General features: G+C 38.1%; 1 protein-coding gene across 7 annotated transcripts in view; it reads left to right on the top strand.

Annotated features, from left to right (window-relative positions):
* ODR4 (odr-4 GPCR localization factor homolog) overlaps window positions 1-19,418 on the top strand; it is a 46,243-nt gene extending 26,825 nt beyond the window's left edge. For 6 of the 7 annotated variants that reach the window (XM_089311995.1, XM_051821051.3, XM_089311997.1 and 3 more), the window contains 5 exons: window positions 3,622-3,750; window positions 4,250-4,338; window positions 6,867-7,054; window positions 15,101-15,205; window positions 16,563-19,418. In XM_089311995.1, the coding sequence (XP_089168121.1) occupies window positions 3,622-3,750; window positions 4,250-4,338; window positions 6,867-7,054; window positions 15,101-15,205; window positions 16,563-16,630 (579 nt within the window). In that variant the 3' untranslated portion in view covers window positions 16,631-19,418. Of the gene's footprint in view, window positions 1-3,621; window positions 3,751-4,249; window positions 4,340-6,866; window positions 7,055-15,100; window positions 15,206-16,562 lie in introns of those variants that run through there. The other variant, XM_089311998.1, reaches the window with a different exon arrangement.

A 19,418-nucleotide genomic window follows, 5' to 3' on the forward strand; every position in this document is an offset into this window, starting at 1 on the left:
TTTGAAAGGCAGAGTTAGAGAGAGGAGACACACAGAGAGAGATCTTCCTTCCGCTGGTTTGCTCTCCAAATTGTCAGAACAGCTGGGGCTGAGCCAGGCAGAAGCCAGGAGCTTCTTCCGGGTCTCCCATGTGGGTGACAAGGGCCCAAATGCTTGGGCTTTCCCAGCCACATTAGTAGAGAGATGGATTGTAAGTGGAACAGCTGGTAGTCAAACTAGCGCTGATGTGGGATGCTGGCATTGCAGGTGGCAGCTTAACCTGTTATGCCACTACGCTGGCCCCTGGTTTTCTAATTTTAAAAAATCTTACAACTTGATTGACATGGTTTAATTTCCAGGACATGTAGTTCTTTAGGGATAGACTACATGATATTATTGTCTTGAAAGTGTCTTGAACTTTCGTAGTTTATGTTGTGAAATGAAGTTTATATTTATTTGTGGTTGATTAATTTGAGAGGCAGAGAGACAACAGACATCTCCCAGTTCACTCTTGAGTTCCAGGTGTTCCCAATAGCTAGGTCTGGGCCAGGCTGGATCTGGGAACTCGGAACTCAATCCAGGTCTCCCATGTGAGTGGCAGGGACCCAGTTGCTGAGTTACCACTGCTCCCTTCCAGGGTGTGCATTTGCAGAAAGTTAGAATCCAGAGCAGAGCCAGGACTGAAACCTAGGAACTCCGATGTGGAGTGTCCCTCAGCGGTAGCTTTATCTTTAGGCCAAACACCTGCCTATAGGCGTGTGTGTGTGTGTGTGTGTGTGTGTATGCTTTCATTTTTATTTGAAAGACAAGAAACCGAGAGAGAGAGAGAGAGAGAGAGGGGCAGAAAAAAAGATCTTTTATCTGCTAGTTTACTCCTCAACTGCCTGCAACACATGGGGCTTGGCTAGACCAGAGCCAAGAGCCTTGAACCTAGTCCAGGTCTCCCATGTGGGTGGTAGCACCCAACTATTTGAGCCTTCATTGCTGTTTCCCAGGCTACCCATTAGCTGACTGGAATTGAAAGTAGAGCTGGAACTGTACCCCAGGCACTAGTGTCTGTTATAACTGCTGTACCAAATGCCTGCCCCCCCATATTTAGGATAATTCCATTTTCTCATTGACTTTTGGGTTCTCATAAGTATTATGAATCTTATATATTGTAAATTGTATATTGGGTAGTTAAAAGGGGATATTACTTATCAAAATAGATCTTTGTTTCCAGAAAATATTGGTAGGGTGTGTAAGGGAAGCCCATACCCCTCTATCACCCCAACCTTATTCATTATTGGTGAACTCTGCAGCGTCATAGGATGCTTATTCCAGATACAGGGTCAGCATTGCCACCTTGCTGCTTGGTTTGATGATAGACATTTTTGTAATGGATCTGGGACCTATTTGATCTGTGACACATTTTTGCCAACAAGACCTTGATATTTTAAAAAACTAGCCTTTGTCTGAATTACCTTAGACGTTGACTATTGGTGCTGTGATTAGTATTCAGATGCTTCCTATTGCAACCTTCACTATTTTTTCTTATTTTATCTTGACTAGTTGTAGGAGTTTCTTTTTGTTCTTCAGGATTGACCATATTGTAGAATGATTTCCAAGTATACTTAAATTACTTTCTTATATTCTGTTTTGTTTTTTTTGAATCAAAATTATAATTAAAATTTTATAGTTTTTGTTTTTTTAGTTTTTTATAATTATAGTTATAATTAAAATTTTATAGTTTTTGTTTCCATTGTGATTATCAGCATCTAGTAGTACTTTTATTTATTTTTAAAGATTTATTTGAAAGACAAGGAGAGAGGGAGAAAGATCTTTCATCTGCTGGTTCACTCTCCAAATGGGCATAAAAGCCAGGGCTAGCTAGGCTGAAGCCAGGAGCCTGTAACTCCATCTGAGTCTGCCACATGGGTGGCAGGGGCCCAAGCACTTGGATCATTTTCCACTGCTTTCCCATACACATTAGCAAGGAGCTAGATTAGAAGTACAGCATCCAGGACTCGAACCAGCATTCATATGGGATGCCAGTGTCACAGGCAACAGCTTAACCTGCTGCACCACAGTACTGGCCTCTCTAGTAGTACCTATAAAGTTCCAGTGCTCTCTGCTTAGGCACTTACTAGGATGATCAGGTTAAAAATATCTATGTAATACCAGAAAACCAAGCAGGCACTAACACTTCTCAGACCACAAGAGATGGGTTTGTGAGGTGAAAAGTGACTGCTTGGGGCTGGCACTGTGGTATAGCAGGTAAAGCTGCTGCCTGCGATGCTAGCATCCCATATGGGCCCTGGTTCAAGTCCCAGCTGCTCCACTTCTGATACAGCTCCCTGCTAATGCACCTGGGAAAGCAGCACAAGATGGCCCAAGTGGTTGGGCGCCTGTGCCACATGGGAGACCTGGATGAAGCCTCTGCCTGCTGAGCTCAGCCTGGCTCAGCCCTTGCTATTGCAGCCATTTGGAGAGTGAACCAGTCGATGGAAGATCTCTCTCTTGTATCTCTCCTTCTCCCTAACTCTGCCTTTCAGATAAAGAAATAAAATCTTTAAAAAAAAGTGGCTGCTTATACTTACTGATAACATTTTTATGGTGCCTTTGTTGGTTTGCTTTGTCTTTGCTCTGAGATGAGTATATGAAAATTATGAGTTGGACATGTATAAATAAATGCAAGTGCATGTTTTGTGATTTTACCATATTTATTACATATTACCTTGTATTCTGGTTATTTTGGGGCATATATTTCTTCTTTTGGACACCTGGTGTCTCTTACTACATTGATTATACCAGGAGACTTCAAAAAGCTCATAGAAAATAGAATTAAAAGATAAGTTTATCTTGGTGTAAAAATTTTTGGGGACCTGTGCTGTGGTGTAGTAGTTTAAGCCACCACCAGCAGTGATGTCATCCCATATGGGCGCTAGTTCGATTCCCGGCTGCTCCACTTCTGGTCCAGCTCCCTGCTAATGCACCTGGGAAAGCAGCGGAAGATGGCAGAAGTGCTTGAGCGCCTGCACCCATGTGGGAGACCTGGAAGAAGCTCCTGGCTCCTGGGTTTGGTGTGGCCCAGCTCCCGCTGTTGTGGCCGTTTGGGGAGTGAACCAGTGGATGGAAGATCTCTCTGGCTCTCTCTGTTTCTCTGTAGATCTTTCAAATAAAATAAATAAATCTTTAAAAAAATTTTTTTGAAATCCATGTATACAAGGGATCTTCAAAAAATTTATGGAACATGTATAATGTGAAAAAATCATTCATGGATTTCAAAATGTTTTTGTACCAAAATAAACTTCTTTTAATTTCACTTCCTACAAATTTTTGAAGTACTCTAGTTTATTTATCTTCACAGTACTTATCTGAGTAATCTTCAGAAAATGCATTTTAATGAATATCTTGAATGAACACTGGTATTTTAGATGGTTATATTAGTAAAAAATTTATATGTAGTCATGTAATTTTTTTAGTGTACAGTAAAATAATTCATAAAGAATGTTATGAAGGCCTTTGAATAATTTATGGAGAATATTTTCAAATACTTGGAGTAGTTACAGTCCTATCCAGAAGAGGCTTATATAATGTTTAAATGTTTCCTATAGTCAGTAATTGATGTTTGTTAGGACTTAAACAGATTTTGTCTTTCAGCTGCTGAGTTCAGACCACAGATCGACGGCCGCAGTCCAGATCTGCAGTGGTTCTGTAAACCTGAAGGGTGCGGTTAAGTGCAGAGCTTACCTTCACAGCAGTAAGCCCAAGGTTAAAGATGCTGTGCAGGTACAAAAGGGAATAACTGGAATAAGACAAATGAGAGCTTGTAGTACGTGCTCCTTAATTGTTATGTACTAGCACATGTTATTTCTTTTGTGAGAAATTGAACTTTTTAAATAAAAATGAAAGTATTAATAGGAACTAGTTTATTAGGGTAGTATTCTATAAACTATATAATTCATAAGTTTAAAAAATTACTGGCATTTCTATCATAGTAATATATTTCTTAATTTAGAGCAGTAGCATCATTTGTTTAAATGAAAACAAAAGTTAAATGAAGCTTCATTCACTTGGTTTTCTTTTACTGTTGAGATGTCTGGGCAGATTTGTCATTAAATTGTATTAATCATACTAAATAAATGATAATAAAAATGATATGTATCAGTTATTTAGTGGATATGATTGTACTGGGAAACAAGTTGTGTGTTTTTTGGAAATTAAGTACCATAAATCTGAAGTATTTTATTTATTCCTGTGTTTATGCTTGTTTTTGTGTTTTCCTTAGGCAGTGAAGAGAGACATATTGAACACAGTTGCCGATCGTTGTGAAATACTATTTGAAGATCTGCTTTTGAATGAAATGCCAGAAAAAAAAGTTATGAGTATAACATAAGTACTTTTTTTGCATGTGTTCAATTGATGTAGTATTGGATGTGAAGATATACTGGATATATCATATTTTATAGCTGTATACCTATCATTTAAAACGGTGTCATCTTTTGTCTTTGTTATTAAATGAAAACTTTTCATTTGCTTCTGCCCTCCAAAAATTTTTTGAGCACTTGATAATAGCAAATCTGCCAAAATTTAACATTTCCAGGGAGAATTTTTAAAGCATTAATTCTGAGTGAACTGCCCCTGCTAGAATGAGTAAACTATGGTGGCGGTTTAAAGCAAATTTTTTTTAAATGAGTTTTTTCAAGAATTTAGGCATAATCAAAATATTTATTAGTTTATTAGTGTTGAACATTTTATAGCAGATTCTCTGTAGACCATAATATTTTATATACTTCTCAGCTATTACTCTAAACAGACTTTATTTGGCTTAAAAAAGGCTGAGTCATAATGTTTTACCCTTTAATAACTATTCGATTTTTTGGGAAATATTATCAATTTATACCATATCAACAATTTGTATTGAAAATATTTTTTACTTGAAAAGAGAATTATAATAATGACTATTTTTTGAAGCTATACCCTCATAATTCAGAAAGAATGCTGCGATTCCATTTACTAACCACATGATTTCCCTAAGCTCGTGTTACAGACCTTAATTATGCACTGTAAGCCGTTCAGTCCTGCCCAGCTTACTGTCAGCAATGACCTACTCATTGTGAAAATTGACGTCACTAATTGTGGAATATCTTATCTCCTGCGTCCCTGCATCAAAATCCGTTCCCGCCACTTGTCCTCTGAGAACGTTTGTAATCCTCCTTGCCTGTGCCTGTGGTTTTGCTCTGGGCACCACTGCTGTGTGCAGGTGCTTTTGAGATTCAGCTCAGGTGTTGCCTAGTCTATAAAGTTTCTGTAATACTGCAGTGTGAGCCAGAATTCTCTTTCTAGCCAGCAGAAACCCAGTTCTTACCACACTGACTTAGGCTGAAAATTCCTTTCTCTGTTTTGAACTTCCTGAAGTGATGTTCAATTGAGGTACTCCTCTATGGGGAATTCCCTAAAAGAATATTCTTTGGAATACTATTTTGATTTTGAGATGTGTTTTTCCAAATGATCCCTCCTTCCACTTTCAACTTCAAACCAACTAGAAAATTTGGTTTTATTTAGGTACTGAGTTGCTAACTTAACTTTTTAATTTGAAAGTAAAAAGTACTGCTTCTTTTTCAATGAGTAGTTGAAGTATATTGTCACCAATTCTTCAGTGTTTGATTTCATAGCATGTTACTCTTTTATAGGAAAATGTAGAGTTGATAGTGTTTGAAATGGTTTGAAGTTTTTCCTGCCAATCACACATGCACATCATAGCACTATTTCTGTTTCAAGTGACTGGCTCAAAATAAAATATTGTAATTTCAGTCTATAGACAACTTATGTGCTGTAGTACAAGTTGTAGTACTTAATTCCACAGCTGGGAGGCAGTCTGGTCAAAGAGTAACATTAATCTCCATTCCTCATATGCAAACAAGATAATGTACAGACTGGAAGGAAAACTAAGTATAAGTCATGGCATTTCTTAGGACGCTTTAAGCATTGTACATCTTCCTCTGTTTGTAACCATGACATTACCACTAGATTCTTGACAGATTAAGATGAACTCTTATTTTTTACTTAATCTTTGTATTTGTAGCTTTTAAATCTTACAAGTTGCTGACAGAGGCCATTCTATACACATATCTTTATCTTATAGTTCCATTGGAATCATAGTTTTGAACTAAATAATATTATGTGTTCATGTGAACTAGTGACAGAAATTGGGGGAATATATTCTAGTTTATAAATATTTAAAGAGGATCATGAAATACACTTTTCATTATTTAGATTCAGATTCTTTTTGCTAAAAATGACTTAAAGGCAGTTTATGAAGAGATACTACAAGTGTGTAAGAGAAAAGTAAACAAAACAAAGAGGCAAAGGGAAGATGAAAAGCAAAGCAAGATGAGGTTGCTACCCAGAAGGTGTCCGAAACACGCTCGATATTGGGAGGGGGCTACAGTTAGTAGGATGAAGTCAGCAGTGACAGTTGTCCAAAAATGTTTGCTTTCCTGTCCTGTACCTTTGAGGTAGGCAAGCCACTAATTTTTCTCCACACTTGTATGAAGAAGGGAAAACTTGGTTATAAAATTCAATGTTCTCAGAAAGTTAAACAAGTAGGACAATAATATCTAGAACAACGCCAAGTGTTCTATGATAGAACAAAATGGGTCCTTATTTGAAGGCAGTGATATGTTTGTAAGTTTCATAGGAGTTTCATTTGGGTCCCTTGCAGAGGCCAGGGCTGTTGAGTTCAGGTAGAATTCAGTAAGAGCAACATTGTGGGTGGCCAGTCAGCAATGAAAAAGCATTGACTTTTTAGCTTAATTTCTGTAAGATTTGTCATACACTTCTAAAATACGTACAGATACCAGTGACGGACCTGTCTAAATATTGATTACATTCCTTCTCTTTTTAGATTCTGAAAAAGAATTCCACATCCTCCCTCATCGAGTTTTTGTCCCCATTCCTGGGTCTGCTGTCATGTTATGTGATTATAAATTTGGTGATGAATCAGCTGAGGAAATCAGAGATCATTTTATAGAGATGTTAGATCATATGATTAAAATAGAAGATCTGGAAATTGCAGAGGATATAAACACAGGTAATTACATGATGTTATTTAAAGCCTGGTTTGACAACAGCTGAGATTACCAATGAGAAGTCTGGTCTCAAGATCATAACTTTAGATTTCCTTTAATTCTGCTTGACATTTCAAAATGTAATTGACGCATTTAAAAATTTTTAAATATAAGTTACTGCAGGTGTTTTTCCAGTCTTGAAAGATCTTCATAAAACAGGGTTACCCTTAAATAGATGGAAATATACTCATGTCTTTAAGATGGTTCTTTTAATATAAAAATTATCTTAATTATTTGGTTAAGTTTCAGGTCATAAAGTTTTTAAGCATTATTTACTAAACATTGTCTCCATATTATTTGCCTTTTTTTCATGTCTCTGTCGTATAATTGGGACACCAAGCTAAAAATGGGTAGTTCTAAAAATTAGATCAAGATTATTTTTGCAGAGTGTAGATTTGTACACCATCCAACTGAATAACATATTCTCTTCCCCTGGCCATCAGTTTATTTGGAGAGCTGTGTTTATTTGTTGTTTGACTTTGCTTTGTTTTTATTTTTCTGAGTGCAAGATATGGAAACATATCTATAAATAAATATGTAAGTAGTGATAATTTGAAACATTTAAAAATATGTGATAAAATAATTTGGGAGCAAGCATGTAGACTAGTGGTTGAGAGACCCTGTGTTTCACAGCGGAGTGCTTGGGTGTGATTCCTTGCTCTGGCTCTTGACTCCACTTTCCTGCCAGTGCAGACCCTCGGAGTTAACAGTATTAGCTTAGTTACTTGGATTCCTGCTACAGATATGGCAGACCTGGATTGAGTTTCAGATTCTTGGTTTCAGCTTGGCACAAGTTTTGGGCATTTGGGGAGTGAACCATTGAATACCAGTTCTATCTTCTCTCTCAAGTAAATTAAAAGCAATTCTTCGTAAATATCTGTAAATGGTAAATGGGTATTTATCATTCTTGAAATTTAGTCTCTTAGCAATCTTCAGGTTACTTTTGAATATGTGTGTTTGTAAAATCAGAATATAGCAATTTTAGGTCCCGTTTCTAATTTCTCAGTCATTTTTCTTTGTCACCAAACATTTATTGATTATTTTTCCTTAGTGTTCCATACCTGTTTTATAAATGGATACACTGTTGTTTGCAGCACATGGAGCAGGTGTTTAACTTTGGGGTTGAGATACCACTTGGGACAGCCACATCCCATAATGGAGGGCCAGAGTTTGAGTCTCAGATTCATTCCCTATTTTAGTTTCCTGCCTTTGTGCACCTTGGGAAGAAGCAGGTAGTGGCCCTTGTCACCCACATTGGACACCAAGTTTGAGTTCCTGGTGGGCCTGACCCAACCCTGGCTGTTGTAAGCATTTGGGAAATAAACCAGTAGATGGGAGATATATATATATATATATATATATATATATATATATTCATTCTTATTCTCATTTTCTCTCTCTCTCTCTCCCTACCCTTCCCTCCCTCCCTCCCTCTCTCCCCGCCCCTGTGTGTGTGTGTGTGTGTGTGTGTGTGTGTCTTTCTGCTTGTCAAATAAATTAAATAAATATAAATCCAGGGAATAGTCCCAATTATGTTAAAAAGCTTGTAGTTTTGAATGATGGTCAGTTTGCAAATCAATAACTTTTTAGTTTCAACAATATACTAGTTATCCATTAACATTTCATTTAAATGCTATTTTCTAATGACTTATTATTTACATGTACATCAAGTACTTTTTAATCTTGTTTCTTGGTTTTCCTTCAGTAAGCTTTATCATTGCCATTTTTAGAACTGTGTTAAATATTAGCATGAACCAGTAAATAGGAAGTTTAAAAAAAAATCTTAATATATAAATATTAATCCATGTCTGTTTATTTTCATGTGCTTTTAATACTAATTTAGGTGTATGTTTTACACTATATTTATTGCCTCTATTTCTTTATTTTAAGCTGACAGTCTAATACAGAGATAATTAACTAGTAGGGAGAGTTCCTTTGTAAGAACAAAGGAAACAAGATTTGGAAAGCTGAGGGGTGTATGCTTATGCAAGCTGTATCAGCTTTGTGGTTTCTGGATGGTATTACATTAAATATTTCTCTAATAGAATAAAATGTACTGAAGATACATGCGTCAGTACCATATGGATGATCCTTTCTGAACTCCGTGCTGTTTTTGAAACTCACATGACTCTCGTGTGTGATTGATTACTCTTTATTTTCTATTATGTGTTAGGAATTATTTTTATTTTATTTATTTATTTATTTTTGACAGGCAGAGTGGACAGTGAGAGAGAGAGAGAAAGGTCTTCCTTTGCCGTTGGTTCACCCTCCAATGGCCGCCGTGGCCGGCGTGCTGCGGCCAGCGCACCGCGCTGATCCGATGGCAGGAGCCAGGTGCTTATCCTGGTCTCCCATGGGGTGCAGGGCCCAAGGACTTGGGCCATCCTCCACTGCACTCCCTGGCCACAGCAGAGAGCTGGACTGGAAGAGGGGCAACCGGGACAGAATCCGGCGCCCCGACCGGGACTAGAACCCGGTGTGCCGGCGCCGCAAGGCGGAGGATTAGCCTAGTGAGCCGCGGCGCTGGCTATGTGTTAGGAATTAGGATTCCAAGTTAAAATGTGAGGGTATTAAAAGGATAAGTTTGGAAGTAAAACATTTTTGAAATCGATGAAGAGAGGATGTTTAAAAAGTTTCTGGAAAATGCATGTTTTAGCTTGAGTCCAGGTTTGCCATTTACAGATACATAACCTTAGACAGGTTCACTCCAAATCCCACCTTGTCTTGGAGTTGAAGATAGAATTTGGTTAAACTGTTAGATAATCTACATTTAAAACACACACACACACACACACACACACACACACACACATACACGTATTAGAGAGAGAGAGAGAGACAAATATATAGAGAGCTCCTGTCCATCGGATCACTTCTCAAGTGTCTATAACAGCTAGGGCTGGGCCAGGGATGAAGTCAGGAATGCAGTACAAGCTTCCTTCCCACATGTGTGATAGGAATCCAGTTGTTGGAACCCCCAGTGTTGCCTCGTGTGGTCTGCATTAGTAGGGAGCTGGAGTCTTGAACCAGAGCCACAAATTATTTTTTTTATTTTTTATTTATTTATTTATTTATTTTTGACAGAGTAGACAGAGAGAGAGACAGAGAGAAAGGTCTTCCTTTTTGCTGTTGGTTCACCCTCCAATGGCCGCTGCGGCCGGCGCGCTGCAGCCGATGCATCGCGCTGATCCGAAGCCAGGTCTTCCCCTGGTCTCCTGGTCTTCTCGTCTTCTCCTGCTTCTCCTGGTCTCCCATGCAGGTGCAGGGCCCAAGCACTTGGGCATCCTCTGTGCAACCTCCAGAGAGCTGGCCTGGAAGAGGGGCAATCGGGACAGAATCTGGTGCCCCAACCAGGACTAGAACCCGGTGTGCTGGTGCCACAGGCAGAGGATTAGCCTGTTGAGCTGCGGCGCCGGCCCAGAGCCACAAATTAAACCTGGGTGATCTGATGTGGGACCCAGATGTCTTTACTAGGCTAACCACCCACTCCAGGGAATATACCTTGTAAACAGAAAGAGATACGTAAGTTGAGGGTGATGTTAACATTTTTATTAGACTTTTAAATTATGAACCCTCTGAATTACAATGAAAAAGCATGAAGGTATAAAAGTAGTTACATGTAGGTTTTCCTACATATCTGAAATTAGGATTTCCAGGTACGATAAACCAACCATAAAAAGTATGTTCACATGTTCAAATTCAAAACTTGAAATCACTTACATATTTGGGAACTCATTACACATGTCTGACTTTATTTTTTCAATATTTGACATTATTTGCTGGAATATTATTTAATTATTTCTGTTTTAAAATATAGTTGCCAAATAGTTGCTATGTTTAAAATACATATTTTGCCTAGTAAGTATCTTAAAATAACATACTTTTATGTGACTTAAGAGATGAAGAAAAATGTGTTTGTCAAAATGACTCACTAAAGGTGAGGGATAACGATGGCTTTAACATTTCTTAGATGTATTAGTCATCTCCTAGTAGACATTAACTTAATAATTCAAATGTACTTTATCCACAGTATCAACTAAAACATTTGGAGACACACCTTTAAAATCTGGTGAAATTTATCTTTGCTAATTGTGTCTTGATATCGGAGCTGATGTTAATTTTTGTTTGAATATTGATAATTTAATTATAAAGAAAAACAGGTGTTTCTGAAGATGTGATTTTAGGGCTAAATTGCTGACTGTCATGATGTATCATTAATTTAGGTCTCAGGGATAGGGAGGACAACCAGCTAAGGAGTTCAAGTCCTAACATTTCTTTCTAAGCTTCTAAATAGTCCCATCTACCTTTCAGCAGCCTGGGATGAATCCCAAGCAAGGCTACAATGTTGCTCTCACTCTCCATGGCCCTTGTTTTTCTCATACTAACAATTGCTAAAGAACATGACTTTCTTACATGATTAATTTTGAATTTGTTGAATTTAAAATTACTTGGTTTTAAGTGATGGTTAAGATCTAATTTCCTATTGAATCATCATGTTTTTTGTATTTAAGTTAACATAGTGAAATATTGGTGAAATGACACAGCTTCTGAGGCTTAAAACACTATAAGCCCCAACCCAAAATAGACAAATAAATTTTGTAGCAAAGCCTTATTCATCCTTGAAAAATATTTTTCTTCTGAAAATTATCTTGAATTTGTGTCAGATCACGTGATTTTGTATGGCAGATTTAAAACCAGAAATAGAAGGGTAGTAGAATATCTCTTATAGAATAAATTCCTTGTGTAGAAGACTTGACCTTCATGAGTATAATCTTTATTTATAATATGTTAAATGTATAAGTAACATATCAAGGCAAATATAAAGTTTTGTACTCTTTGTAGACAAGAAAAAACTTTCCTACAACAAATAGGTTTGATAGTTCATCCTCTATTTTTGTTGGTGATAATAGAATTCTATTGACCTGAAGATGAAAAAAAAAAAACTATTAGATATTTGCTAATAGAAGAGTCAGTGTTTCTTGTTTGATTTATATTAAAGAATTATTTTTAAAAATTTTATTTTCATTTTATTTTTGAAAGGCAGAGAGATCATCTGACTATTGGTTTGTTGGTTCATTCTCCAAATGTCCACAGTAACAACGGCTGGGCCAGGCCCAAGCCAGGAGCCTGGAACTCAATTAGGTTTCTCATGTGGGTGGCAAGGACTCAAGTACTTGAACAAATTCCTTCTGCTTTCCAGGGTCTACATTAGGAGGAAGGTGGAATCAAAAGTACAGCCAGGACTTGAATCCAGGAACTTTGATGGAATGCAGGTGTCTGGCATCTTAACTGATGCACCAGATGTCCACCCGAATTTTTTTTTTAATATAAAATTATATGGCCAACGCTGCGGCTAAATAGGCTAATCCTCCGCCTGCAGCACCGGCACCCCGGGTTCTAGTCCCGGTCGGGATGCCGGATTCTGTCCCGGTTGCTCCTCTTCCAGTCCAGCTCTCTGCTGTGGCCTGGGAGTGCAGTGGAGGATGGCCCAGGTCCTTGGGCCCTGCACCTGCATGGGAGACCAGGAGAAGCACCTGGCTCCTGGCTTCGGATCAGCGTGGTGCGCTGGCCGCAGCGGCCATTGGGGGGCGAACCAAAGGAAAAAGGAAGACCTTTCTCTCTGTCTCTTTCTCTCTCTCACTGTCTAACTCTGCCTGTCAAAAAAAAAATTGTATTCATTTTCAGATTTATAGAGCGAAGTGAATGAAATTCAAAGCCCATAAACTAACATAATCTAAAACTACAGTGTTGATATCCCTTCATATAACTATAACTTGAAATACCAAAGACCAGATAGTTCTAGACCGTTCATAGAAATTTTTTGACCATTATGACTGAGCAGTTTTGTGTGTGTGTGTGTGTGTGTGTGTTGTTGTTGACAGGCAGAATTAGACAGTGAGAGAGAGAGAGAGAGAAAGATCTTCCTTTTTCTGTTGGTTCATCCCCCAATGGCTGCTACGGCCATTGACAGAGAGAGACAGAAACAAAGGTCTTCCTTTTTCCGTTGGTTTACCCCCAAAATGGCCGCCATGGCTGGCGCACTGCTCCGATCCAAAGCCAGGAGCCAGTTGCTTCCTCCTGGTCTCCCATGCAGGTGCAGGGCCCAAGCACTTGGGCCATCCTCCACTGCCTTCCTGGGCCACAGCAGAGAGCTGGACTGGAAGAGGAGCAACCGGGACTAGAACCTGGAGTGCCGGCGCCGCAGGTGGAGGATTAGCCTAGTGAGCCGTGGCACCGGCTGCTTGTTTGTTTTTAAATGACTTTCATTATACACTTGAAGAAGGAGAAAAAAGAACAGTGTCTCCCTTGATCTAATGAAGTATTTCTGAGAATTATAGTAAACTAATCAGAAGTAGGTATTTTTTTTTTTCTTTTATCCAGTTTGGTTCCATAAGCACGTATTTCAACAGGTTTATTTGTCATCCTTGTAAGCCTGTGTTTGGATATAGTGGGATGCAATAAAGTCGGTCAAGGCACTTTAAATTCGTACAAAAGACTGTGAATTTAAACTGTAGGATATACCATCAGTCAATCTTGTTTCTCTCTCTTTTGGAAGAAAAGGGATCTGTCTGAAGTAGTTTTCCAACCTCAATCCATAGGCTTTACAGAGCAGCTCTCCACTACCTCCTCCAGCGTAGTGAGGGTTGGGGTGAGGAGGAGCTAGCTGTTCTGGCTCCAGGAGCTCTCCATTCCTGCTCCTCCTTGTTTAGTACCACTTTTTTCTGTTCACCTACTGACATTTTCTGTCAGATTTTATTTATCTTCATAGGATTCTTTAGCACTAGAAAAAAAATTGAAAACTGGTGGTCTGTGTGATTTCTAAGGATGTTCTCAGCTCACTTGTAAGCATCGTTAAGTAAATTCAGATAAGCCAACCTACATAAATTGCTATCATCATAATTGTGTAGAAAGATTACTGTTTGAGTCCTCAGTCAACTGCCCATGACCCGCAAATATGCACTTATCCTCCCAGGTTTCATTTTCTTTTTTTTTTTTTTTAGATTTATTTTTTATTTATTTGAAAGGCAGAGTTATACAGAGAGAGATCTTCTGCCTGCTAGTTCACTTTGCAAATGACCACAACAGCTGGGACTGGGCCAGGCCAAAGCTAGTAGCTCAGAGGTTTTTCTGGATCTCCCACATGGGTACAGGGACCCAAGGAGTTGGGCCATTTTCTGCTTTCCAAGGTGCATTAGCAGGGAGGTGGACTGGAAGTGGAGCAACCGGCTCTTGATCCAGTGCCCATATGGGATGCAGGCATCACAGGCAGAGGCTTAACCTACAATCACGGTGACAGCCCCTGTTTTCTGTGTTTAAATTGGGCTGATGTATTTTCTTTGTTTAATATTTAGAGTTATTTTAACGTCAAAAGTTTGGATCATATTTTACTTACGTATTACAAATTTCAGGTACACTCAGAAGTAAGCAGACTTTTTGTATGGAACCAAATAGTAAATATTTTAGTTTTCTTAGGCCATATAAGTTCTCTTTTATATATCTTTTTTAAAATGCATTATTAATGCAAGTGCTTGTACAAAGGCAAGCCATCAACCAGGTTTGATCCTTGGACTGCAATTGGCTGATCCCTGTTTTATGATTAATAACTAATTATTTCAAATTATTAATTACCAAAGCCACCAGTAAGAATAACACAAGTTGATCTCAAGTGAGTGAAATTTATCTTGCTACTGTCTGGTTGATTTTTTAGTATTTGTCTTTACTATTCCATGGTAAACAAATTTATAGTTTTTAGGAGTCTGTCAGAACTGACCCTGTGGCTCTCTGGTTTGGGTCAGAGATAAGACTACAGTAAGTATTTTGAAAACTATCAATTTGACATATATTCCATGAAATTCACCTACATTTGATAATGAGCAAATTTGTTGATTATAAAAAGACAGGTATAAGAGAAATGGCATTGATTGTATATTTTCATTATAGTATTTTTTGAAACTGAGTTTAAAATGGTAATCCTCATTTTATATAAGATTTATTACGTTCCCTTATAGCTTGTGTGAGTTCTGTGAATAATGAAGCCTTAATGGACAACACGGATGAAGAGCAGCCAAAACAGCCAATTAAAAGTACAATATTGAAAATTCAGCAAAACATAGGTATTTACTTCTTTCACAACATTGAAAAGATAACATTTTGGATCTGAGTTTTCATTTCATTTTGCTTTCTTAAAAGCACTAGATTAAGCAAATATTGACTGTTTGGGAAAGTGCCAAGCCACAGAGATAGAGAAACATTTATAGCAGTGCATTGTCATTGTTCAGGTACCCACCATGATGACTCATCCTTATTAATATTTTTGTTGTTTTTAGAGGATAAACGTGCAGTTTTAGAGATTATTATAGTAGTAAGGGGATCGTTTCCAAGCTCATATTCCTGTAATTACTGTTGTGGGAGATTTTTATATGAGTATACTTCAAGAAGTTTATGGAAAATGAAATTAAAAGATTATTTGGCCATAAGAAAATTTTGTAATTGTTTTGTAGAAAGTTCGTGGAAAATGCATGATTCTGTAAAAACTGCATGGATTTCAAATTTTTTTTGCACCGAAATAAACTTGTCTTTTGATTCCGTTTTCCATGAACTTTTTGGAAGTAGCCTTGTATGCATTCTATGAAATAAAGTCAGACTCAAGTCTGGAAACATAAAATGCTTTCAGAGTTTCTAAGAAATGTCGCAGTGATATTTTTCTGACTTTCTGAAGAATGAACATGTAGGCTGTTGTTTAGTGGAGTAAAAATTTGAGAAACAGTAAGTATTAAGACTTGACTGAGAGAAGATGGAAGATATAGTTGTAGCTCCTGTTGCTCATTATTAAGCGTAAGTTCGTTTCCTAAATTCTGTGTGTGTGTGTCTTTGGGTCAGCATGAATGTGTGCTTTCCTGGACTACTATGGTTAGTTTCTCTTGTTAAATTGCTATCATCAGAGAAAAAAATGAAAGTTAGCAACCCAGTTTTAACTAATTCTTAGATTTTATAACAGTAGAACCTGGACTTCTGCAGGTTTCAATAGCTACACAGTGACTTTCCATTTATAATGGTAGATAGCCACTTCCTATTGGAGCTGTCTTTTGGGTTTAAGCTAAATAGCATGTAACCGCTCCTATGCCAATGTAAGTAATTATAGAAAGCTTTACAAATGTTTGTTAGTTTTTCCCTTAGTTATATCTGAATACACATCTAAGAGAAACACTTTGTCCAACATTAGTCCAACATTTGCAGTCTAAATTTTCAACTTTGCTACATTTTCCTCTAAAACTTTACTGGCTTTTTGTGTGTGTGTGTGTGTGTGTGTGTACACCATATATATGTGTGTGTATGTGTGTATACATGTACATATATGCATGCTTATTATGTTGGTGCCTATTGATTACCCACATTTCAGAATCTAGGATCAGTTAAACTTTTCTCCTGCTTACTACATTTGCTTTTGTTTTGTGTTTGTTTTACTTTTAGGTGTGATCGCCGCATTTGCAGTTGCAGTTCTTGCTGCTGGTATCTCCTTTCATTACTTCAGTGATTAGGGTGAGGCACAAAGAGCTTCCTGACCATCCAGAGAACACTGACCAACAGTAATGAATAATAAAGATATAAACAGCTCATCTGCATTTAATACAAAACAGTCTGATCTGCCATAATGCCTGTTAGGTGTGTTTCAGACTAAAATTAAGTCACCAATTGCCCTTTTTAGCTCTGCTTATATTATAGGTGGCCCAGGTTTCCATAAAAATAAAGTTATGCATCCAGATGGAGATTCCATGTAACAAATCATTATTACCTCTTTTTAAAAGGATTCAAAATAATACAATATTATTGTAGATTTTAATCCTGTTGATCTGGATCATACATTGATCAAGATGTTAAAAATTTGAGCAGTGAGGGTTGATTACAATATCTTAGTAACAGGACATCAGGAGAAATTTCTACCAACTTATGGGTAAGTTCATCCTCTAAGATCTTTCTAATTTATACTAGTCCAGTATACTGTGTATTTTATTCTGACTGAGGAGTAAGAAACCTTTCTAGAGAGGTTTGAATCCATAAAAAATGCCAAAATCATATGCTTCTCAGGTTAGTGTGTCATAGCTATTTTAATCTGCTACCTAAGACTTTTGCTTCCAGCTGTGTGTTAGACCAGACACTGTAAAAGAACTAAATCCTGGGTAAAGTCTACTTTTGAATAGGCGCTAAGGAAGTAGGAGAAATCTTCAATCCTACACCACCATCTTCTCCCCCTAGAAAAGTGAACCTATTTCAAGTTGAGAATCATTGAATATTGTATCAAGCATCCAAGTTTCTCAGATGGCTAATACCAATGGCAGTGCCCTGTATGCACTATACTTTGGGACTGATGTGGTGAAGCAGATTAAGCCCTGTTTGCCATGTTGCATCCCATATCAAAGTGCTAGTTTGAGTTCCAAGTACAGTGATTCTGAACCAGCTTCCTGCTAATGTGCCTGAGAAGGCAATGGAGGATGTCCCAAGAACTTGGGTCCTACCACCCAAGTGGGAGACCAGGATGGATTCCCTGGCTCTTGGCTTTGACTTGACTCAGACCTGGCTGTTGTGGCCATTTAGGGAGTGAACCCAGTGGATGAAGACAGGTCTTTCTCTCTCCACTGCTCTCTGTTGTTCTGCCTTTCAAATAAATAGATTAATAAATCTTTAAAAAAATAAAATGCACTGCACCTCAAGCCAAAACAAGGAGAGAGAACTAAATCTGAGATGCTGTTCTGGCTGGGACAATTGAAGTTAAATAACTTCAGTGTGTAGTTCTCTATCACTGCTGGTGGAAAGAAACGGGAAGCATTCCTGACCTAGACCCAAGATTCTCATGTTGTGATCCAGCAGTATTATGTCATGACTGAAAACTACCAGGCGCAAGTTGAAAGAACCCGTTTAAAAAAAAAACAACAAAACACTGGATTCAGTTTTCTAAGGTCTCACCACCAATGTAAAGCGAGAGATGGAACTGCATTGGGCAGATCTGAAAAGGAACCAGCTGAAACTCCTAGCTGTTCAGAATATCTTTATTGAAATCAGAAAAAGGAAACTATCAAACATGTTGACTAAAATATTAGACTCAGCTGAAGAGACTGTGACATGGAAGCTGTATCTAAAGAAATTTTCCATTGAGCAGCAAGGAGATGCAAGGAACTAGAAAATACTAGAAAGTTCAGAAAGGTGGAAGAACTATAAAAGCTGAGGAGGGCTTGGTGCAGAGAGTGGAGGAGAGGCAATATGTGAAGAGATGACAGAAGTTTTGCTTTATTTGAAAATCATGAATTCATAAATTCAGAAAGCATAGTATATCCCAAACATTTAAGTAAAATCCATGCTGAGACCAGATGTAGTACATTGCAGTAACAAGCTTTTACAGAGCAACCAAAGAGAGAGAGAAAAAAAAAAAGACTCTTGAAGGCAGGATACTGAAATAGGCTTCTTAGTAGCAGCAGTGTACTCAAAAGGTAATAGAATTTATCCTCAGAATTCTGAGATAAACTAATTAGCTTGAGAATTTGCACCACGTAAAACTGAAATGAACATGTTCAGGTGAAAAACAGGTTTAACTGTGGAGAGACCACTGGAAACTACAAAAGAGTGATGTTCAAGAAGAAGAATGGAGGTGTTTGGAGGATGGTTAAGATGCTGCTTGGGAAGATCAGAGGCCACATCAGAGTGCCTTGGTAGGAGCCCTGGCTCCACTCGCAATTCCAAGTTCCTGCTAATGCATACTGAAGGCAGTAGGTGGTGACTCAAGTATTTGGATGTCTTCCACCCAAGAGGGAGACCTGGATTGTTTTTGGTTCTCAGGTTTGGCATGACCCAGCCCTGGCTGTTGTGGACATCTAGGGAGTGAACCAGTGGATGAGAGATGTTCTCTCTCTCTGTTGCTGCCTTTCAAAAGGAAAAATAAAAAGGTTTAGAAAAACATCTCCAAGAGGATTATATGAAATTGAAGAGTTAATGAGCTGGCGTGGAAGTTTGGTGCAGCAGTTAAGGAACCACTTGCAATGCCCACATCCCATTTCAGAGTGCCTGGGTTCCTGTCATGGCTGCACTTCCAATTCCAGCTTCCTGTTAATGTGCACCCTTGGAGGCTGCAGGTTGATGGCCCAAATACAAAGTTTCCTGCCACCCATGTGGGAGACCCAGATTGAGTTCCAAGCTCCTGGTCTATTCCTGGCTGTTATGGGCATTGGGGGAATGAAAAAGCAGATGGAAGATAACCTGTCTCTGTTACTTATCTCTCTTTCAAATAAATAAAATGTTTTTAATAAAATTAATGAACAAATAAAGTGGTATATATAT

This window comes from Oryctolagus cuniculus, chromosome 13 (genome assembly GCF_051225735.1).
Source record: "Oryctolagus cuniculus isolate XC-2025 breed Fujian yellow rabbit chromosome 13, ASM5122573v1, whole genome shotgun sequence".
NCBI lineage: Eukaryota > Metazoa > Chordata > Mammalia > Lagomorpha > Leporidae > Oryctolagus > Oryctolagus cuniculus.